The 24,140-nt window shown below is 40.3% G+C and overlaps 1 protein-coding gene across 2 annotated transcripts in view; it reads right to left on the bottom strand.

The window, feature by feature from the left end:
* Nucleotides 1–1,743: 1,743 nt before the first annotated feature.
* The window catches only part of myo5b (myosin VB), a 270,346-nt gene continuing 247,949 nt past the window's right edge, over nucleotides 1,744–24,140 (bottom strand). For both annotated transcript variants that reach the window (XM_048526919.2, XM_048526929.2), the window contains 5 exons: nucleotides 19,173–19,323; nucleotides 14,261–14,546; nucleotides 13,039–13,213; nucleotides 11,768–11,848; nucleotides 1,744–7,043 (listed from right to left, as the gene is read on the bottom strand). In XM_048526919.2, coding sequence (XP_048382876.2) covers nucleotides 6,891–7,043; nucleotides 11,768–11,848; nucleotides 13,039–13,213; nucleotides 14,261–14,546; nucleotides 19,173–19,323 — 846 coding nt within the window. In that variant the 3' untranslated portion in view covers nucleotides 1,744–6,890. The remainder of the gene's footprint in view (nucleotides 7,044–11,767; nucleotides 11,849–13,038; nucleotides 13,214–14,260; nucleotides 14,547–19,172; nucleotides 19,324–24,140) is intronic.

Below are 24,140 nucleotides of genomic sequence, written 5' to 3'. Positions count from 1 at the left end.
GTATGTTTCATAGATTGATTGCTAACTTTATTCATTTTTGTTGGCATTTTCATCTCAGTTAGAAAGTTATAATTTCAAGATCCATTTATGATCAAGGGCAATACTTCCACATAACTGAGGAAGTACTGCATCAGAGATGCTGATTTTTGGATAAAATGGTAAATCAATATGGCTAGATGTAAAACAAAAGATTTCACTATAGATTGCTGTGTTGCTGTTGCTGCTGTCTCGTTGATAGTGACCACAAAGCTGAATAAATTTAGAACACCATTAGCCTTTCTATTTGTGGATCTGTACTTGGAGTTCCAGATTACCTGTGGGTTGCCAGTTTTACCAGTTGTTTACTAAGAAATTCTTGCAATATGGTATCATCTGTTCAAACACTGCAACAATTGTATCTATGTCATGATAATACATGCTTGGGAAATGATCAGTCAGTGAAAACTTGTGCAAGGTGTGAGTGGGTGGCAATCTTCATGCAATGGTATAGGAGGCAACTTGCTGTCAGAGTGTCAAGACATTATTATTGCTAGGACAGCATTTCCTGTGAGTCACATATTGTAGTTCTGTGAATTCTTACATTGAAACTGAAACATGTTCATCTAAAACTGTGGCTGTAATCATCAATCTCTTAAGAAATAAAGGTTAAAAATATAATGTTACATGCACTTTGTATATCAGGGATAGAGGCTGTCGACTCTCCCTTGGGACCCCAATCTCCTGTCCTGTATCTCTATTTGTAGACTCTTGCAGTTTATCCTTTGACTTACAGGAAGTGTTAACATTTAACCTGCTAAGATTGTCGTCAAATGACTTTGTGCTCAGCAATGAAATTGTTGTCTTTCACCAAGGGCTGAATGCATCTGCTAATTTGGCAAAAGTAGTGTAGTCTGCTTTTCATTGACAAATCATCCAACGCCAATCACCAATGAGCCTAAAAGCAGGAATATTTCTTCAATTTAATAGTTACTCTAAACCTATATTAAGCATCATGCTTAGAGATAATGGGAACTGCAGATGCTGGAGAATCCAAGAAAACAAAGTGTGGAGCTGGATGAACACAGCAGGCCAAGCAGCATCTTAGGAGCACAAAAGATGCTGCTTGGCCTGCTGTGTTCATCCAGCTTCACACTTTGTTAAACATCATGGTGACTGGATTTCCAACTTAGTGAAACAAGTACTTACAAAACGTCTAAAGAAATCACCATTTGATTGCAGTTCAACCACTTAAATTTTAACCACCCTACAAGCAAAATATCTTTCCCAATTTGTTATTTTAATCTAGACTGTTTATAGGATCATAGAATGGTGCAGCACAAGTGGTGTCTATTGGCTTGCTGTTTTCATGGGAAATGCAATTAGTCCCATTCCCCTCCTCCATAGTACACAATTTCTGTCTGCAACTATAAGGCATTCTAAATCCCAACCACTTGTTGGATTTTAAAAAAATCCTTTTCTAATCACCTTAAATTTGCATCCTTTGATTATCAACCAATCATCCACTGAAAACAATTTTATTGATTCAAAAACCTCAAAACTATATTTGGCTGCTCTAGGCAGAACAATACCATCTTCTCTACTCTATTCATTAACTCCTCATTTGTAGAACTGTGCTAGTAATTTTCTTCCACACAATTTTTAAAAGGAACGTGTATCTGGAAAAGTATCCACAATTGGAAGTCGAGATAAATAAAAACTTAAGATTTTTTAAATGTTCAAAATTCTTTATTTGACATTGCTGTTTCTCTATTTAAAACTAATTGTTATAATAAAGCATGTAGTTTTACAGTTTTTCAAAATGTAAAAATTACTTTGATCAGAATATTCATCATTGCTCGTTTTTACATTTTACTATTTATTGGTTGCACATAATTAGTTTGTTACGGTCTTAATCAGAAGCATTTTATATTTCACTTAACAGCAGTACATTATTGACCAATAATCAGCCAACTGTACCAAATGTTACCAATACTGGAGATAGAAATCTTGGAAGGGAGGGACGATTGTGTTTTGATTAACAAATTTTTTTTCAAAAATCATGGTCCTTTTTTTGCACAAATATCATGAAGGCCTATAAAGTTCACCCCAATAAACATTCCCAGGGATACATTTTTTCCTATTGATTTTGAGTCATCAAGGAAGGGAGAAGCGATTCTTCCTCTATTCAATACTCATTATATAAACATCTTAATTATCCAACCACCCAGACTAAACTCAGATTGATGTGTTCAAGTATACTGATCAATGTAAAACAGCTTTGATAAATTACTGTACAGTTATATCAAGTCCTCTATCAGCTTCATTTATTCAAGGCTAAAAACATGAATGCCTTGTGGTTGTTTACAGTTTTACTTATTGCAAATTATTTTAAAACTATTCATGCAATACATAAATTCTCAATTTTCCATTAAAATAAATGGGGGCAATCGTAAAATACTTAAATCTGAAATTCCTCTACATCAGAAAATCCAAGAACCACAGAGTCTAAAGCCTAAACCTCAGGTCTAGAATGGCACCAGATTTAATTACTTGTGCCAAACCTTGTGCACATTATGAATTACACAACAACTTTGAAATATGCTTTGTTCCTAATGAATTTGAGACTCTCCTTAAGAATGTCTATCCTTGGCTAGTTGCAGATACTGTGTATTGATATAAATACTGATTAAATGGGTCATTATAACTATGATGCCACTTGGTTGTTCCTCTTCAAGTACAAGGAAGTGTTACATTTTCATAAAGATATTAAACCTAAGAATATCTTCTGGGAAGGGTCAGCAGCCTAAAGTTGCAAAAATCTGATCCACCACTGTTACAACATTCCAAGTGCATGGGAACACATAATAAGTTTAAGAAAGTTAATTCATTTTGTCATGTTCGTTATGTAGCATCAAGCTAGATAGCTCCTTTGATTTATTGGCTAGGATTTTTAGGATGGTGAGGTTTCCCTTCCCACCATTTGTAGAGTTAGTGACACTGCTTCAAGGAATATTAATTGGTCAGAGATCAGACTTCCACCCCTTACTCAGGTGGAGTCTTAGCAGCAACAAAAGCTGCAGTAGAGAGGAATGGAACTGCAAACAGTCTCCAGAGTTTAAGTCCAAGAATCCGTCCCCAGGTAAATTAGAGATTTTGGGGTAGGTAGCAAAGATGAGGCCCAGGGTGAGGTCAGTAGAAACAGAGCAAGGGTGTTGATAGTGAGACCATTGTATGTGTCTCTATAGGGATGTGGATTTCTGCCCACTGTATTTGTTTAGATCCATTTAAAGAATAATTCCAACTTCAAGTTGATAAGGAAACAAATACATCCAGATTAAAATTAAATAAACCTGCAATGATTAGCTCAATTTCAGTTTATCATTGTATCGTCAAATGTTAATTCAATGGAATGTTCTGGTCACAAGTGTCTCATTATACCCAACACTTAAACAACTTCAAAATCATTCAGAAATGAAACTGAGGCACATTATACAACTCAGTGGCTGAACTTGGAGGGAAGAGTTTACAATGAAAGTGCTCTGTCTCCATTCTGGATCATCCTGTAGAAGTGCACTGAAAGCTCCTTGTGCTCTTTAATACCCAGTGGTACATCATCATTGAGCAGCCTGACCGGTTTTTTGTTGGGGGGTGTGGCCTATGTATGTATAATGACCATATTTCATGATCACCATTCGACATGCAAGGCTTTAATACTTTATATATTTGGATCATGCCTCATCTGGTAGTGTAACTTACCTGGAAGGATTTAGATTTAAGGTGAGATGCATAAATGAAAGTGAAGTATATGAAAAAGAATGGAACTGCTGACTGCTTCGTCTTTCCTTGTCTAAAAAAATTATATAAATCTTATATCTTCCAGCAAGAAGGTCCTTCAGCCTAACTTCGCTGGTTTTTGAGAAACAACTGACTCAATTAATCCTACTATCTTTCTCTAACACTTAGCTGTACTTTTTTTCTTTTCAAGTATATTTCCAATTCCTCGAGTTGCTATTGAACCTTTCCCACTATCTTTTTTGGTAGCACAGTTCAGATCACAACTTACTAAATTCTCAGAAAGGATAAGTGCAAACAGCCTTGCAGTGCTTTTGCTGTGTGGCCGTTCACCATGTGTCAGCCCAGATCGTGAAAGGACAAAACTAATTGACAACGAGGGACATCTCTTGCACACAATTTTGACCAGGATCACTGACTATTAGCAAGGCAAAACCAAGCTGAGTTTTAACTCTTCCTAGTACCTCCACTGCCTTTGACCACAAGACGTTAAGAGCAGAAATTAGACCATTTGGCTCACTGAGTCTGCTCTGCCATTCAATCATGGCTGATAAGTTCCTCAACCCCATTCTCATGCTTTCTCCCTGTAACCCTTGATCATCAAGAACCTATCTATCTCAGTCTTAAATGTACTCAATGACCTGGCCTCCACAGCGTTCTGTGGCATGAATTCCATAGATTCATCACTCTCTGGCTGTAGTTGTCTTTGGTTGAGATTGTCTGAGTAAATCAGAGATTGAACACAACCTGTATCAGCATGGCAGATGGTACAATTACACAACCAGTCATGAGAACTCCAGTTCATTTGACAATAATCCCATTGTGATAAATGAGTCATGTTGCAAGCAAGGCACAGCACAGCGGTCAGATTTTGAACAATATAATTACTGTCCTTGGGCAGAGTGTCTTTAATTGCTACTTTTGTACTTAATTCTTCTCTTTTGACCACATCAGAGCATAATGTCGAAACTGCTACAGTTTTTCATGCATCTTAATCAAATATTTGTTGTACCTATTTAGGTTATATGCCCAGTCCAATTTCAATTCTATGAATCTAAATCAAAAATGAATGACTATCTTCAGCCATATATGACCATCTGAATTAAAAATTTATTAAAGAAAAATTACACCAATCTATCCAAGATAATGTAACATTCTATTATATTAATGTACATTGTCTTTCCTAACCATAGTTGTTTTAAATAGTGCTCACCAATGGAGTGGTTGAAAACTTTCCCACTTCACTGTTTCCATTTCATTTCTCTGGGATGAAGATAAGAAAACTAGCCAAGAACAACACGGAAGAGGAGATGACGCATTTGAGGATCTGATGTCTTGTTTGTACTTACGTAGTCAGTGGAAACACTGAAATTTTGTATTGAAACAGAGCACTTGGATTCATACAATGTGGATCAGCGGTTAAAGGGAGAAAGTAATTTCATTTGGTTCCAACTCAGGAAAATTAACGACGTTCGTACTACAGATCAATATGCTAATTTTGCAACTGTATTTGTGGGTAAGAATAATCAATCATCTTGATATTAGTCATTAATGTGACTGCTAAATAGAAATTTGAGATTGATAATAACTACACATCAATTTTGTGAGAGATTTAATTCCAACGTTCAATTTTGAACCCCTGAAATTCAAATTTCAGCCAACGGGTGTACAGACACATGGAGTCTCCCTAGTGAAAGGAGATGTAGAGGAAAGTATAAATCCAAAGGTAATGGACCATTAACAACAAGCAATGCATATCCAATCTAAATCAAAATGTTTGCTGGGTTTAAATGTTCAGTGAGGTTCTGCCGTATCAGCAGTGGAAGACTAATTAAGAAAGTAGTTCTGTTATGCATCAGTGTTAATATTTTACAATTAATGCACATTATCATCTTGACTTTTCAATGTGTTCAGGTTTCTGCAAATTACAATTCCCTAACAGGTATAAAACTAGTTTATTTGTTATCCACAAGAAGCAGGAGCACCAGGAATGTTGTGCTGTTATCTTAATGATTAAACAATTTAGACTTCAATTGGGCACTGTAATAAACTAAAATTTTCAATATGGTTAAATGGCATTGTTTCAAGGGGCTATGCACAGCATTTCCAAATATATATTTGAAATGAGGCCAACAGGGGAAGGTAAAGTTGCCAAAGTCCCAGAGGACCATGGTGCTTGTCTCTCATTCGAGAAAGAGATGACTGGTGGTGAATTTAATCTGACAGACACCATGCCTCAGGTGAAGGGCAAGGTCAAGAAGGTAGGACCTTCATGGTGACCTCAGCAGGTACTGGAATTGAACCCATGCTGTTGGTATCACACTGCATCGCAAACCAGCCAACTGAGCTGACCGACTCCCCAATAAGTCAAACACAATCCAAAGCTAAGCTGTTCTTTTTTTTGAGTCAAGTCCACAATGTAAGTATTAAGCAACCAGCTCAAAATCTCTCAGTTCAAGAAACAAACAAATAAGGATAGAACACTATAATTAACTGAAATAATAAAATTACACAAATCTTAAAACAAGTCCTCAGTTGTATTTGCAAAGAGGAATTATTTATGCATCTAGCAGAAAGGTGATACCAGCTTCAAACTGGTTGCACACATTGAACAGAATCAAAGCCCCTCCCTGACTGTATTTTCCAGTCATTTTCTTTTATCTATACATATCATTATTTACCTAGAATGTTCCCACTCTGGCTACGAATACAAAAGAAAGATTTCAGTTCGTGCTTGAACTTTGCAAAGAAGCATAATGAATGCAGACTTGAGCTGTTAAATATGCAGAAAGCACATGAATCCCAGTGCTCTCTTTTGATTACAAATACCTTTTTTTTCTTTAAAACATCTGTCACAATAAATAGTCATTGGCTTTTAACTTATAAAAACAAACCATGGCCTATCACTTGAAATCCTAGTTGTTCCCTCTGATTGCTTCTCAAATGACCTCTTGAAGACATATTTTTAAGTCGTGGTGCCAGATCAATTCTGCTTCTTTTCGAATAGGTCTTGTGCAATTACTTCTTTCCATAATAGCTTTTGACAGAAATACAGCAATTATCCAAGATCCTGACACGGTCTCTCTCCGCTCCTCCTTTCACCGATACCCAACTTTGTTCTATACTCTGTTGAGGAAAGTTAAGTTCAAATTTGCTGGCATGTGAATGGTATCCAGGTTGAGTGCAGAAGGATTGTATGGAAAGATTACAGGAAACATGTGTTTGAAGTCCATTAAAAGTTGAGGTGGTTCATTGCGGTCTTGTAAACAGGACTATGTGAAGGAAAAAAAAACACAAATTATAATTTATATATATTATAGATAAATGTTGCTGGCCGAGTTACCAAATTTCTCAGTGGTTGTTTGGAACTTTGAAACTATTTTCTGAAAAGCTGATATCAGTTAAAAGTAACCAAAAGTTGCATTTTGCATTGTATCAGCATCCCTGCCTTCTCCCAGCAGATCCGTTCTTCAGTTTGCGGCTTGCCCTAAAGCTATTTATCGAGTCATACAGCATGGAAGCAGACCCTTTGGTCCAACTAGTCCACGCCAACCATGTTCCCAAACCAATCTAGTCCCACCTGCCTACACATGACCCGTAACCCTTGAAACCTTTCCTATTCATGTACTTATCCACATATCTTTTAGATGGTGAAATTATACTTGCATCCACAACTTCCTGTGGTAACTTATTCCACTAATGAATCTCTCACTGTGTCAAAAAAAAGGTTGTCTCTCATATGTCCTTTTAAATCTTTCTTCTATCATTTTAAAAATATGCCCGCTAGTTTTAAATGCTCCCACCCGAGGGAAAAGACCCTTGCCACTCACCGTATCTATGCCCCTCATGATTTTACAAATGCCTAGAAGGTCACTCCTCAACCTTCTACATTCCAGTGAAAGAAGTCCCAGCCTATTTTTATAACTTAAACTTCCATTCCAGGTAACATCCTGGTAAATCCCTTCTTAACCTTTTCCAATTTAATAATATCTTTCCTATAGGAGTGTGACCAGAACTGTACATATTGTTCCAGAAGAGGTCTCACCAACATCATCTACAATCCTAACATGGCGTCCCAATTCCTACACTCAAAGGCAAGTCTTCCTAACCACCTTGTCTACATGTGCCACAACTTTCAAAGAATTATGTATGTATCTGAGCGCCAATGTCTCTGTTCCACAGCACTACACAGGGCCCTATTAATTATACAAGTCCTGCCCCTGTTTGTTCTACCAAAATGCAACACCTCACATTAATCCAAATTGAACTCCATCTGTCACATCTCAGCACATTGACCCAATTGATCAATATCTTTTTGTAATCTTAGCTAACCTTCTTCACTGTCCACTATACCATCAATTTTGGTGTCATCCACAAACTCACTAACCTCCTAAAAACTCAAATTCTCATCCAAAACATGTATATAAAATGACAAACAAAGGTGGACCCATTTAATGTTCAGCAGACTGTTTATTTGCTATGAAGCAAAATATTTGTTCCAATCTGGACAAAATGTTGGTTAAGTAGGCTGTTTCCCCCACCACCTTTGCCCTGCTGTCACTCACCAACATGCATAGTGCAAGCTGCTCGGCTGGATGATCAGTTTGGGTACCTCTTGCTGCCGATTACATCTAGCAGCAGTGAGATGAGGCTGTAAATGGACTATGGTAGATGGCCTTCTCAATCCCTCCTCTGCTGAAAGTAAAAATTGTAGCAGGGCAGGTAGGTAGATGACAGGTCTAACACTTGTCAAATTTTGTAGGAACCCCTGCCTACCAACCTGCCACACAGCTGTAGAAATATAGCCCCATGAAACTGATGGATTGTTGAAAAATTCCAACATGTCTTTAAAGAATGCATCCTTAATTGATCAATTCTATGTGATTATAGTCCATACTCATATGGTTGACTCAAGTTTCTAATAACAGCTAAGTTATTAAGTTTATGAACAGAAATTGAGGAATTTACAGAGAAATGAGATGGGTGGAATTTTGAAAAATAGATGCAGATTTTTGGACTGGCCTCTGTGTGTACTTAAATATTCTTATTAGAAAATACCAAAAGAAATTTTCCCCAAACATATTATTAAGGAAGTAATAGGAGAACATTTGGAAAAATCAAGATCTAATCACGCAGATTACCGACTTTGTCAAAGGGAAATCACATCTGACCATTAGAATTATTTTTGAGGAATTCTTGACCAGAGTGGACAGAGGGTACTCAGTAGATGTGTTGTATTTGGTCTTCCAGAAGACATTCAACAAGAGATCTCACAAAAGTTAATTAATAACATAAGATTCTGTGGTGTTAGAGGTAGTATATTGACATGGATAGAGAATTAGCTAATGGGCAGGAATAAGTGAGTAGTACTTTTCCAGGATAAAAACCTGTGACCAATGAGTTTCCACATGAATCAGTGTTGGGTCTGCAACCGTTTCCACTATATTAATGACTTGGAGAAAGGAAGTAAAAGGTACTGTAGCCAAATTTTCAGATGATACAAAAATAGGCGGAAAGGCAGGTTGCAGAGGAATATTAATAGATTAAATAAGTGGACAAAAAGTTGGTAAATGAAGTATAATGCAAGGAAATCTGAAATTGTTCATAGCGGAAGAGAGATCAAAAGTATGGCGTATTATTTAAATTGGAACAAAAAACTGCAGAAAGCTTCAACACAAAGGGACTTGGAAGTAATTGTGCATAAAACAAAACTAGCAGACAGATACAGCAAATAATCAGGAAGGCTATTGCAATGTTAGTCTTTATTTCAGGGGGATTGGAGTATGAAAGTAGGGAAGTCTTACTGCAACTGTACAAGGTGCTGTGAGGCCACCTATGGAGCATTGTCAGTCCCATTGGAGAAAAATGATTTTATCAGAGGCTGTTCAGAGAAGGTTCATGAAGACGAACCTTGGTATGGAGGGCATGTCTTGATAGGTTAGGATTCTACTCACTGGTGTTTAGGAAAATGAGAGGCAATCTCATTAAAACATACAGGATTCTTACGGGGTTTCATAGGGTAAATGTTGAGATATTTCCCCTCACAGGAGAGTCTAGGAACAGAGGTCATGAATTTAAGGCTGACATGAGCAGGAATTTGTTCTTTCAGAGGGTTGAATGTATTTGAAGTGATAATGGGAACTGCAGATGCTGGAGAATCCAAGATAATGAAATGTGAGGCTGGATGAACACAGCAGGCCCAGCAGCATCTCAGGAGCACAAAAGCTGATGTTTCGGGCCTAGACCCTTCATCAGAGAGGGGGATGGGGGTGGGGGTTCTGGAATAAATAGGGAGAGGGGGGGAGGCGGACCGAAGATGGAGAGAAAAGAAGATAGGTGGAGACGAGAGTATAGGTGGGGAGGTAGGGAGGGGATAGGTCAGTCCAGGGAAGATGGACAGGTCAAGGAGGCGCGATGAGGTTAGTAGGTAGGAGATGGAGGTGCGGCTTGGGGTGGGAGGAAGGGATGGGTGAGAGGAAGAACAGGTTAGGGAGGCAGAGACAGGTTGGACTGGTTTTGGGATGCAGTGGGTGGAGGGGAAGAGCTGGGCTGGTTGTGTGGTGCAGTGGGTGGAGGGGATGAACTGGGCTGGTTTTGGGATGCGGTGGGGGAAGGGGAGATTTTGAAGCTGGTGAAGTCCACATTGATACCATTGGGCTGCAGGGTTCCCAAGCGGAATATGAGTTGCTGTTCCTGCAACCTTCGGGTGGCATCATTGTGGCACTGCAGGAGGACCATGATGGACATGTCATCTAAAAGAATGGGAGGGGGAGTGGAAACGGTTTGCGACTGGGAGGTGCAGTTGTTTATTGCGAACCGAGCGGAGTTGTTCTGCAAAGCGGTCCCCAAGCCTCCGATTGGTTTCCCCGGTTTCACCGGAAACCGAGCAGAGGCTTGGGGACCGCTTTGCAGAACACCTCCGCTCGGTTTGCAATAAACAACTGCACCTCCCAGTCGCAAACCATTTCCACTCCCCCTCCCATTCTTTTAGATGACATGTCCATCATGGGCCTCCTGCAGTGCCACAATGATGCCACCCGAAGGTTGCAGGAACAGCAACTCATATTCCGCTTGGGAACCCTGCAGCCCAATGGTATCAATGTGGACTTCACCAGCTTCAAAATCTCCCCTTCCCCCACCGCATCCCAAAACCAGCCCAATTCGTCCCCTCCCCCCACTGCACCACACAACCAGCCCAAAACCAGCCCAATTCGTCTCCTCCCCCCACTGCACCACACAACCAGCCCAGCTCTTCCCCACCACCCACTGCATCCCAAAACTAGTCCAACCCGTCTCTGCCTCCCTAACCTGTTCTTCCTCTCCCCCATCCCCTCCTCCCACCCCAAGCCGCACCTCCATCTCCTACCTACTAACTTCATCCCACCTCCTTGACCTGTCCGTCTTCCCTGGACTGACCTATCCCTACCTCCCCACCTATACTCTCCTCTCCACCTATCTTCTTTTCTCTCCATCTTCGGTCCGCCTCCCCCTCTCTCCCTATTTATTCCAGAACCCCCACCCCATCCCCCTCTCTGAAGAAGGGTCCAGGCCCGAAACGTCAGCTTTTGTGCTCCTGAGATGCTGCTGCGCCTGCTGTGTTCATCCAGCCTCACATTTCATTATCTTGAATGTATTTGAAACTCTTTTCTGCAGAGCACTGTGGGGCAGAATCCTTAAGGGTAAGATAGATAGATAGATCAATAGTTAGATAGATTTTGATCAGTCAAGGAAATCAATAGACAAGCACGTGGACATGAGGAATGTTGGATCAGTCACAATCCTATTGAATAGCGTATCAGACTTAAAGGGTTGAATCCTTTAACTGTTGAACTGTAGGATCAATAGGCATAGAAGTTAAAAAAATGTGGACTTCTTAGTAATAGAATGTGGAGAATGAACACATGAAATTAGGAATCATCGGACAAAATTGGCATAAAAGTGACTGGCTTCATATAAACAAAGCGGCACTCATTTTTATTGGCTGTGAGAAACTTACCTGAATATTTCTAATGAAGGCTACTGTCACACGTTCTTCAAATTCATTCACTGGTGTGTAAAGGTTTAAAATCTTGACAATCTATTGTTGAAAAAATAGAACAGATGCAGAATTTGATATCCAATTATTTAGAAAAACCTGACAAAGGTTTCAGCATTGAAACAGGACATTTGCTATGTTATCTAACGATGGTCAAAGATGCCACAATTGGAGCTTGAGAAAGGGCCAAGACAAACCATAAGGCAGAGTTCCTGATTCTCATTACAAAACAATTATACCTTTTAGATAATACACTTATATGAATGAGACATAGTTGAATAGCATTTTGAGACTGTGTTTAGGCTTATATCAGAGGATTCCAGTGTCTAGCAGAGCTCAGGAGAGAAGAGAATGATTGCAAATGTTGTTTAGCATCAAAATTTTGTTCATAATAAACTTGCCTGTACAAGGTTAAACTGCAGTTTAACCACTGCCAAATTAGAAATTATTCCACATCCCAGTAGGGAACTGGTTAGATGAGAAAAATACCAAAGTTAGCACAACTGCAAGTGCATGGCTGACAGTGTGACATATCTGTCGGATTGGTCTAAGCATGTGGCATTATGCAAATTAAAGCAGATTGCCAGAAGAAATTACAACTTATCACAATTAGAGCTTTAAAACTTCAAAGTATTGAATTGAATGTGATGCATTCAGGTACCTTTTTCTTCAAAAAAAGATTAATAGTTACAAATGGAAGGAATCTATGGACACGTCAGGCAGGTTGATTTTTCCTTGTGGGCATGAGGATATTGAAACAAAATGCTGGAAACTCTCAACAGGTTTGGTAATATCTCGAGAGAAACAGTGTTAAATGTTGTGATCTTTCTAGTTTGAAAGATCACAGACTTAAAAGCTCAACTTGGTTTCTCCCCGAGTGCTCCAGACCTGCTGAGTATTTCCAACATTTTCCATTCTTATTTCAGATTTATAGCATCTGCAGTATTTTGCTTTTGCTTACATATCATCTGGACACAAGTTTAATTTTGATTGAACTTACTTTGAAAATTAATCTGCATGTATTTAGCAGTTTGTAATCTGCCTCACTTGTTGATTAACATCTCACTCCAACTGACATTCTGACTTGCTTGTTAGGAGATATCGGCAACATTACATAATTGGAATAAAGGTATGGCTCTAAGACATCACTAACTACTGAAAAAACCTCAAGTAGAATTTTCTGAAAGGTCAACTTCTCTGTCACCACTGCAAAACAGCCAAAAGTCATTTACCTGCTGTGGGGTAAGATCAGTACACATTGAACAGATGGCCGCAGCGTCATCACTTGTTTTCTTTTTAACTTGAAGCAGCTGAGCTGCCTGGATTAGAGGCTCCATCGTCTTCATGGTCCCACTCTGATGTAAATTTTTTCCTCGGAGCCACTCTTCTAACTGACTGATGTTGTACCTACACAAGCATCAAAGCAGGGTTTTTTAAGAGAGAGCGAGAGCGAGGTGGGTGGGGGGGGGGGGGGGGGGGGAGAGAGAAGAAAACATTTACATCAAAGGCAACACCAAAAAAACAAACATTAATGGACTCGTGGGCTAGAGAAATACATTGGAATATCTGGCAATGATTTTCTGCTCAGCAGAACGATGGTTGCTTGGCAGCAAATGCAGGAATTGTCGTAAAGACAGGGCATCCAGTCCAAATTTTACAGCACAAGTGGACAGAGGTCCAAACGGATTCTTTTGTAGACATTACTGAGCCACTTTAACCTTTATGCAGTAGACTATTTGACCCAGCAATATACCCCTCCTAGTGTTACCAAGGGTGCCAACTCAGCTTTCATTCTGCTTGCTAATGGGAAACTTGTACAAAACATGATAGATGAAAAATATTTTCTCAGAACTCTGTAGAACGAGTTCATTTAATCCATAAAAACAATGATTTTAAGTGCCTTTGGAATGTGGATGCAAATATAAGCCATGTTGTATTTTCTTTTAGTCTGAATGTATGGACCTCTGAACATCAAAATCAAGGCTATTGTAGGTCCCCTTACTATCCCTGGTCATTGACGCAAGTATCAAATCTGTTTTTGTGGTGTCATTTGTATACTTCTGTTGTGACTAGGAAACATGATGTGGAGGCGTTGATGTTGAATGGGGTGGACAAAGTCAGAAATCACATGTTACCAGCTTATAGTCCAACAGGCTTATTTGAAATCACAAACTTTCGTAGCACAGATCCTTTGTTTAAAAGGGCTGCATTCTTGTTATTTCAAATAAACCTGTTGGACTATAACCTAGTGTCATGTGACTTCTATGATTGGGAAAGATCATATTTAATAAGATGGATATTGTCTGTCTTTTGATCAGATAAGTCCTAAATATTTGGAAACCAAGAACAAAACACGCCTTTCACAGTCGCTCAACAAGTCTTGATATTTTGGCATTGCAATGTGGTTTGTCAGTTCTGAGATAGAATACCCTCTTGGAGAGGAGACCATCATACCTGAGCTGCATTCCAGTACTCCATGAGCACACATCCTTCCTCAGGAGCAGATTGTTAAGTGTAACAGCATTGATGATGTAGAAAAGTTGCCGAAAGACCTGCTGGATAATCTCAGGATCTAGGCCATGCTCACACATGGTGTTGTTCAACAGGTTAAGCTGGCGTACCATGGCCTCTAGAGTATAGCTGCTGTCTCCATCCACCCGGCTGGAAGAACGCTTCCTGTAGCCCATGGGTTTCACACTGGACAGCCCCTGAATGGTCTCATTTTCCAGCATTGCAGATACTTGTTTAAAAGAAAACAGCATTAATACAAAAATAGTCAACCTCTGACATGTGTCATAAAGAATACAAAACTTGCCAGATAAAATGCCCAAAGCAAATTCACAAGAAATACAAATGACTCACTTTGTACTTAAATTTAAATGACTGTTACACTTACGGACTTTACATAATAAACTGATAATCATAGCAAGTAAATAATTTTTTAAAATTCTCGATGTATTTTTCTCAATGTTCAACAATGGGTACACCACAACTTTCTCAGTGAAGGTTGGAAATGGCAATAAATACAACATTACATTCGAAGAACAAAAAAATTTCAGTAGCTTTAGTCAAAAATCTGATTGAACTTCATCACTTTTGGGGATTTTTTCCTGAAGTAAGTATTGTGTATTTAGGTGAAAGATGTCATTAGAATGAGCAATGAAGCATTCTTCTGTTTCATTTTTATTGTGTAGCAGCAGTGATGACTCTCAGAAGAGGAACAAAACAACTTGTACAAATTATGGTCAGTGTCACACGACCTGCACATTCAGAGGGCCGCTTTGTTGAATCTGTCAGTGGTTTTTATACTTGACTGTAAGCAGAATAGAATCAATATTGTACAAAGGTTTCAGTTTTTAAAAATTCACAGAAATATTGAAATAATTCCACAACAAAATCTCCATTTGTTGGGTTCCACAGTTAAGAATAAACTAGCATTGGCTTAGTACAGCTAACTGAATCTCAATCTACAGGCCGCAAGAACTGCAGATGCTGGAGTCAGTACTTGCACTCATCTATCACCATCACACCTGCCTTCCCCAGTCCCAGCCCCAACCCCCCTCTCTCTATTCATTTCCCAGCTCCCTTACCCCTCCCCATTTCTAAAGAAGGGTTCTGACTTGAAATGTCAACTTTCCTGCTCCTCCGACGCTGCCTGGCCTGCTGTGACTTGCGATCTATCCATGTTTACCGGGAATAGGGTCCGGTGCATCAATGAATGTATAAAATAAGCATCTGTGGAATTGTCAATCTTTGTGCACTTTTGCACAGTTGCGGGAGTTCTGTGTTGTGAACCTGCACTTGTTAGGAGCAGAGTGAAACTGCTCCTGGATCATTTTGCCTAGCCAAGACCCTCCCTTTCATCTACTTTTGAACTTCATTTACATCAAAACACCAGTAAGAGAAGAACAAAATGCAAGTCAACTACAGAACCTGACTCCTATCTATTAGAAGTTCAGGAAGCTTTGAGAGAAATACTGAAGTCAACAGTTCAAAGGGATTGAAAAGCTTTAAAGACGAATCATTATTCCACGATTCTCAAAGATTTACAGGAAAAAAATTCAGCTCCCTTTCTCTTTAGCAAAATATTGAAGAAAGTTTTCCCAAGGGTAACATTTATACTTGCTCATCATTAATGCCAGTAAACATCAAAGTTAGAAAAACAGTAATTGAATACTAAATCATAATTCTTTCTAACAGTCTGAATTTTTTAAGCTACATTATTCACTAAAGAACATTGGAATATAAAAATGCCTTTGCTCTAAGAAAGTATACACATAGCTCATTTCATGGTTCTGAGGGTACGTACCTTACTGTATTGCTGTGTGACACAAGCTTCACTAAGGGTGGGAATGAAGGCAGATGGATTCCGTAATTAACAGCATGTCAGTTTCTCAATTCCATTCCTGTCCATATCCAGGAGATACACCAAGCCCAGGAAACATTTAAATAATAAGGTTTATTAGGTGTCTTGTTAAGCCCACCTAAAAGGAATCCAACTGTAATGTTTCCCAGAGACCTTTCATGCCTATTTTAACGCTGCTGTAGGTGGGGGGGATTCTCCCCATACAGTAGTGGCCTGGCTGCCATACCTGGTTTTAGTTAAGTTTTAGAAGGATTGGTGAGCAAGCACTTCCATATTGAGGTACCTTTTCAGTTCCCAAATGGTGCCTTCCATCTCATATGATGATGATTTATGACATGGTGATCAACTCTGGGGGTGTTAAGTATCTATTACCTGTCACTGCCTCAGAGACCCAATCTAGCAGGGTAGCTCTACCATACTTGCTGCAGAGGGAGACAGTGGGTTGAAAAGATGCTTGATTCTCTGGATCTACTTCTCAGCCAGCTAAGATTTTTGCTTCTTCCTTTGCCCTTCCAAACAGTCAGCTTCCAGACGTCATGTGCATCAGTAACCATCTCCAAGTCAGCTGCTGGGCCTGCGGTGTTCATCCAGCCTCACATTTTATTATCCAAGTCAGTACTAATGCTTACCATCTTCACATCTTTATTGCAGGGTCAGTTACAACGTAGAGATGACAAGGTGGTGTAACTGAGTAGTTGTTTCCCTGTACAGAAGGATATTGTTTACTTGGCAAAGACTATACGCTGGTGGGATTAGAGAGTTGAGCACATATTGTCCAGGTCGCATGGTGATATGGCAGTGTACTGAGATTGCAGGCTTAGGAGACTTGCAGTTTGATGTTCTTAGATTTCTATCATTCCATACTTTGAATATAATAGCTGTAGCTCTTGCAATGCTTGACTTCATTTCAGCAAGAAGTGAGATTGTTGCTACTTATGGAGACCAATTATTTGAATCTATCAACAAACTCCAGTGTCATATTGCCAATGCTGTTACATTTTTGTGGCAACCATGGCATTTATTTTCCTGATGTGATTGGCACACTCATTTCTTTACAGGCATGAAAGAGTTTGTCCATCTGCTACCAAAGTGTTCCTCGTCAGGATTACTTGTATAGCAACTCAAATTTTTTGTACCTGTCTTGGTCTCAGGCAAACAAAATTAAATAGCTTTCCATCAGTTCTGGTATGTAAATAGAATCACTGTATTTGACCTGAAGGCATACAGCAGCATAAAGAGATGCCAGAACACAACCCTGTTTGACCCCATTGTGGATCTCAAAGGCTATCGTGTCATGGTTGACTTTATCCATCTAGTGTAAGCCCGTTGTATTATAAACCATCCATTGCAGGCTGCCAAACCTGTCAAGCTGAAAGGTCCCCGATTTGTCCTCCAGCTTTCAACGCTTGCCAAATGTCTTTAATTGGACAGAGAATCTGTCTCTGTACCAATTAAATGGATGCCAACAGTAGAATCTCAATGAGTAACGCTATCCCCGTAGGGAAAGTTTCAGGAACCAGAAACTTATCTTTTGCGTAATTCCTGATCCCGACTAAAATCCAGACCAAGTTCATTTGGAGTTAGCTGATCTCATACAGGTTGTCAGTTCAGACGTTGGGAGTAGCTACAGCAGTTATATGCTTAACTAAGAACTAGGGTGGGTGGAGGGATAAGGAAATCAATGACAGCATACTTGATTAAATTCAAAAATCCCCACTTGGTATATCTGGGTAATAGGCAAGCTCAGCTTTAACACTGTTCAATGTTCAACACTCCAAATAACCCGTCAACACTGCTTGGGTACCAGAAGTGTAATGCTTGTGAAAGTATACTTTAAAATAATGCCTCATTTTGAAAGAATGGTGTGTCTATGGATGTGAGTTTGCTTGCTGAGCTGGAATGTTAGTGTTCAGACGTTTTGTCACCATTCTAGGTGACATAATTAGTGAGCCTCCGACCAAGCGCTGGTGTTATGTCCCGCTTTCTATTTATCTGATTAGGTTTCCTTGGGTTGGTGATGTCATTTCCTGTGTTGGTGATGTAATTTCCTGTTCTTTTTCTCAGAGGATGATAGATTGGCTCCAAATCAATGTGTGTGTTGAGTTCCGGTTGGAATGCCATGCTTCTAGGAATTCTCGTGCGTGTCTCTGTTTGGCTTGTCCTTGGATGGATGTGTTGTCCCAATCAAAAGTGGTGTCCTTCCTCATCTGTATGCAAGGATACGAGTGATAGTGGGTCATGTCGTTTTGTGGCTAGTTGATGGTCATGTATCCTGGTGGCTAGCTTTCTGCCTGTTTGTCCAATGTAGTGTTTGTCACAGTTCTTGCAACGTATTTTGTAGATGGCGTTCGTTTTGCTTGTTGTCTGTATAGGGTCTTTTAATGAACTTAAAAGACCCTATACAGACAACAAGCAAAACGAACGTCATCTACAAAATACGTTGCAAGAACTGTGACAAACACTACATTGGACAAACAGGCAGAAAGCTAGCCACCAGGATACATGACCATCAACTAGCCACAAAACGACATGACCCACTATCACTCGTATCCTTGCATACAGATGAGGAAGGACACCACTTTGATTGCGACAACACATCCATCCAAGGACAAGCCAAACAGAGACACGCACGAGAATTCCTAGAGGCATGGCATTCCAACCGGAACTCAACACACACATTGATTTGGAGCCAATCTATCATCCTCTGAGAAAAAGAACAGGAAATTACATCACCAACACAGGAAATGACATCACCAACCCAAGGAAACCTAACCAGGTAAATAGAAAGCGGGACATAACACCAGCGCTTGGTCGGAGGCTCACTGATGATGTCACCTAGAATGGTGACAAAACGTCTGAAAACCAACCTTCCAGCTCAGCGAGCAAACTCACATCCCAAACCTCAACCTGAGCTACAAATCTTCTCAAAACTCACTAGCACCTATGGGTGCAATACACTAAAACTGGCCTGAAGATGTGTGTATATACTCAAGGCCTTACCTATCATGGTTTGAAGAAGACTTTCTGCAATCTTAATCAGTTGTTGATAGATCTGAATAGAGAGATCACTTAGAAGCTGACGATACTCTGTGAGGTCAAAGTTCTTGAGGCTGTGCTCATTCTGACGTGTATTATTCTGCTTCATAAAATCCTGAAGGAATTGAGAAATACCATGAGAAAAAAAGTTTTATCTTTTCATTTGCTTTATTTAATCTTTCAGAAGTGACCACCCATTCATCAACAAACACACAAAATCCTCATGAAAGGATTTATGCAAATACGCACATCCTCATTCGTTATCCACAGCTAGGAGAAAGAAGGGTGGCCACGAGTATGACAAAGATAGTCAGCATGGATTTGTCAGGAGTAGATCATGCTTCACAAACCTTATTGAATTCTTTGAAGAGGCGGATGAAGATAGAGCAGTGGATGTTGTATACATGGATTTAAATAAGGCATTTGAGAAGGTTCCCCATGGTAGGCTTGTGCAGATGGTAAGAAGGCATGGGATAGGAGAAATGTGGCAGATTAGATTCAGCATTGGCTGACCCTCAGAAGACTAAGGGTGGTAGTGGATGGTAAATACTCAACATGGTGCTCAGTTACAATCTGAGCTGGGTCCTTTCCTACTTGTGATTTTGTAAATAATTTGGACGAAGGAGTGGAAGGGTGATTAGTAAGTTCGCAGACGATACAAAGGTCGGTCGAGTTGTGGGCAGTGCGGAGGGCTGTTCTAAGTTACAAAGGGACATTGATAGTATGCAGAGCTGGGCTGATGGAGTTTAACCCTGAAAAATGTGAGAGATGATTCATTTTGGAAGGAAAAACTTGAAAGCAGAATACAAGGTTAATGGACAGATTCTTGGCAGTGTGGAGGAGCAGAGGGATCTTGTGGTTCCATGTCCACAGTTCCCTGAAAGCTGCCACCCAGGTGGACAGAGATGCTAAGAAGCCGTATGGTGTGTTAGCATTCATTAATAGAGGGATTGAGTTCAAGAGCCATGAAGTTATGCTCCAGCTATACAAAAACGTGGTTTGGCCGCATCTGAAGTATTGTCTCTAGCTCTGGTCACCTCATTACAGGAAAGATGTGGAAGTGCTGGAAAAGGTGCAGAGGAGAATTTACCAGGATGTTGCCTGGAATGGAGGGAGGATCTTACGAGAAAAGGTTGAGAGCACTAGGGCTTTTTTCTATAGAACGACGAAGGATGAGAGGTGACTTGATAGAGGTGTACAAAATAATCGGAGGTATAGACAAAGTGGATAGCCAGAGACTTTTTCTTAGGGTGGAGGTAGCTATTACAAGGGGGCATAGTTTTAAAGTGAGTGGAGGTAGACACAGGGGAGAGTGAGAGGGAGGTTCTTTACTCAGAGAGTGGTCGGGACGAGGAGTGCATTGCCAGAGAGGGTAGTGGAGTTGGCCATATTAGGAGCATTTAAGCGGCTATTAGATTGGCATATGGGTGATAGTATAAGGTAGAGGTGGAAGTTCAGTAGACCTTACGACTAGGGTAAAAGTTGGCCACAACATCATGGGCCGAAGGGCCTGTGCTGTGGTGTACTGTTCTACATTCAACGTTGTAAGGAAATAACTTGCTTTAAATGCTTTCAGTGCTTCCCAAAGTGGGAACTGTCATTCTCAATTTTGCCTGGTACTGCCAAAGATGCTGCTTGAGTTCTTCTAATTTCCCAAATAAACATCAAATTGCAACACAGCATATATTACATACCAGTGTCATAGGAAAAAAAAATGAGATATATATCATAATTGAAAAACATTGAGTGAGTTTTTGATGCAGTTATGGAGATGATTAATGAATGCAATGCAATTGATAGACTTTCAAAGAGACACTTGACAACAAGCCACATAATAGACTTTTAAACAAAATTAAAGCCCATGAGGTTAACTGGAGAAAATTGGGTAAAGGACAGAAAGCAGACAGTTTTAGTTTTGCAGACCATACAAAAATGTACAGTACAGCTCCTCAGGGGACTTATTGCTACTCTCAACATACATTGATAACCTGAACTTGAGTTTACAGGTAAGAATTTCAAAGTTTGCAGTAGCTACAAAATTCAGAAATGCAGTGAACATAAAAGGACCATAACACAAATTTCAGGAGCACATAGACTACTGAATGGTCAAGGACATAATTGATGAATGTAATAATGGGTGAAGCAGTACAGGAGGAGGATAACTAGCCTAAACTAAATGCTGTGATTTTAAAAGCGACAAATAAGTTTGATTGGCTTTGTTTTTTTATTCACTAATGGGATGTGGACATTGCTCGCTAGCCAGCACTTATTGTCTATTCCCAGCTGCAATTGAGAATATGGCAGTGAGCTCTATACTTGGTCTCTGCAGTCCACATACTGTTCGTAGTGTTCGCCACAGTGCCATTAGGGAGGGAATTCCAGGATTTTGATACAGCGGCAATGCAGGAATGGCAATATATTGCCAAGTCAGGATGGTGAATGGCTTGAAGAGGAGCTTGCAGGTGGTGGTGTTCCCATGTAGATCAAGGAGCAGCAGATGGAGTTTAATTTAGATAAATGGGAGTTAATTCATGGGGAGGACCCTAGGAAGTATTGTCAAACCGAGTAGTAGGGGCACAGGTACATGGTTCCTTGAACGTAGAGTTGCAGGTAGACAGGGTGGTGAAGAAAGCGTTTGGCACGCTTGTCTTTATTGGTCATTGGGTACAGGAGTTAAGGTGTCAAGTTGCAGCTCAACAGGACATTGATTAGGCCATTTTTGAAATACTGCATTAATTCTGGTGTCCCTGCTACAGTAAAGATGTTGTTAAACTTGAAAGGATTCAGAAAAGATTTACATGGATGTTGCCCAGATTGGAGGGTTTGAGCATAGGGAATGGCTGAATAGACTGGAGCATTTTTCCCTGGAGACAGTGGGGTCACCTGATACAGACTTATAAAATAATGAAGGGCATAAATAGGGTGAATAGCCAAGGTGTTTTTCCTGTGGTAGGGGAGTCCAAAACTAGAGGTCATAGATTTAAGGTGAGAGTGGAAATATTTAAGAGAGACTGGAGGGGTAACATTTTCACACAGTGGGTGGTGTGTGTATGGAACAAGCTGCCAGAAGAAGTGGTGGAGGCTGGTACAATTACAACATTTAAGAAGAATCTGGATGGATATATAAATTGGAAGGGTTTCGAGGGATTTGGGCCAAATACTGGCAAATGGGTCAGTTTAGGATATCTGGTCAGCACAGAGAAGATGGACCGAAGGATCTGCTTCCATGCTGTGTAATTCTATGACTGTCTGCCACTCTCGTCCTTCTTGTTAGAAGTGGTCATGGGTTTGGAAGGGGCTGTCTAAGGATCTTTGGTGAATTTCTGCAGTGCATCTTGCAGATAGTGTATACTGCTGATACTGACCATCAGTGGTAGAGGAGGTTGTGGATGTGGTGCCATTAATTGGGCTGCTTTGTCCTAAATGGTGTCAACTTTCTTGAATGTAGTTGGAGCTGCACCCAACCAGGCAACATTCTATCACACTCCTGAGTTATGCCTACATGGCGGACAGGCTTTGGGGAATCAGGAGGGCAGTCGTTTTCTGACCTACTGTTGTAGCCAGTGTTTATATGGCAAGTCCAGTTGAGCTTCTGATCAATAGTAATCCCCAAGACATTGACAGTGGGGGTAACACCATTGAATGTCAAGGGACAATGGTTAGATTGTATCTTATTGGAGATGGTCATTGCCTGGCATTTGTGGAGCACAAATGTTACATGCCACTTGTCAGCCCAAGCCTAGGTATTGACCAGATTTATTTATTGTTATGTCTATTTGAGGAGTTCATTGAGGTGGCTGAAAATGATTGGGCCTAGGACATTCCCTTCAGGAACTCCTACAGAGATGTCCTGGAGCTGAGATGACTGACTGACTGACCTCCAACACTCAACCATTTTCCTACTTGCCAGGTATGATGCCAACCAGAGAGTTTGCCCCCTGATATGCACTGATTCCAGTTTTGCTGGGATTCTTTAATGCCACCCTCAGTAGAATCTGGCCTTGAGGTTGAGGCTATCACTCTCACCTCGCCTCTGGAATTCAGCACTTTCATCCATGTTTGAACCAAGGCTATAATGAAGTCAGAAGCTGACTGATGGAATCAGAAGCCCTGGTGGAGCCTTTACTGTGCATACTGAAAAGGTTATTGCTGAGCAGGTGCTGCTTGATACTGGAGCCCTGAGAATAGGTCACCAAACTGAAATGTTAGCTCTGATTACTCTCCACAGACACTGCCAGTTCTGCTGAGCTTTTCCAGTAATTGTGTTTTTGTTTCTGATGACAACTAAGCTTGGGCTTCAACTTCACTTTTCCACCTCACATGTCCAAATCTCTGTGTACCGTAGCCCTATATGTCAGTGATGATGCAAGGACAACTATTTAGAGTAAAGAATTCCAAACATTCACAATCCTGAAAGCGAAGACATCCTCATCTCAGTCATTATCCAGAGACTGTGCCCTCATATATTCTAGCCTCCATCAGTGAAATCTCTGTCTGCAAAGCCAAGCAGCATTCTATAATTTATTACAAAACATTTGCAGCATAATGGTAAGGATGTTTTGCTGCAGTTTCGTAGCACTTTGAGAGCACACTTGGAGTACTGTGCACAATTTAAGTGTTTGAAAAAAAGATGTATTTGCCTCAGAAGGAATGCAATGAATGTTCATTAGATTTGTTCCTGAGATGAAAAAGTTGTCCTTCGAAGAGAAATTATATACAATACACTGGCATTCTGAGAAATTTAAAAGGTTTAAAAAGGTCCACAGCAGACACCATCTCCCTGGCCCTACATTCAGCCAGGGAACATCTTTGGGGCAGCAGGGTGGCTCAATGGTTAGCACTGCAGCCTCACAGCACCAGGGACCTGGGTTCGATTCCAGCTTGGACGACTGCCTGTGTGGAGTTTGCACATTCTCCCCGTGTCTGCGTGGA

Source organism: Stegostoma tigrinum, chromosome 1 (assembly GCF_030684315.1).
Source record: "Stegostoma tigrinum isolate sSteTig4 chromosome 1, sSteTig4.hap1, whole genome shotgun sequence".
Taxonomy (NCBI): Eukaryota; Metazoa; Chordata; class Chondrichthyes; order Orectolobiformes; family Stegostomatidae; genus Stegostoma; species Stegostoma tigrinum.
This window is presented reverse-complemented; position numbering and strand designations above follow the sequence as displayed.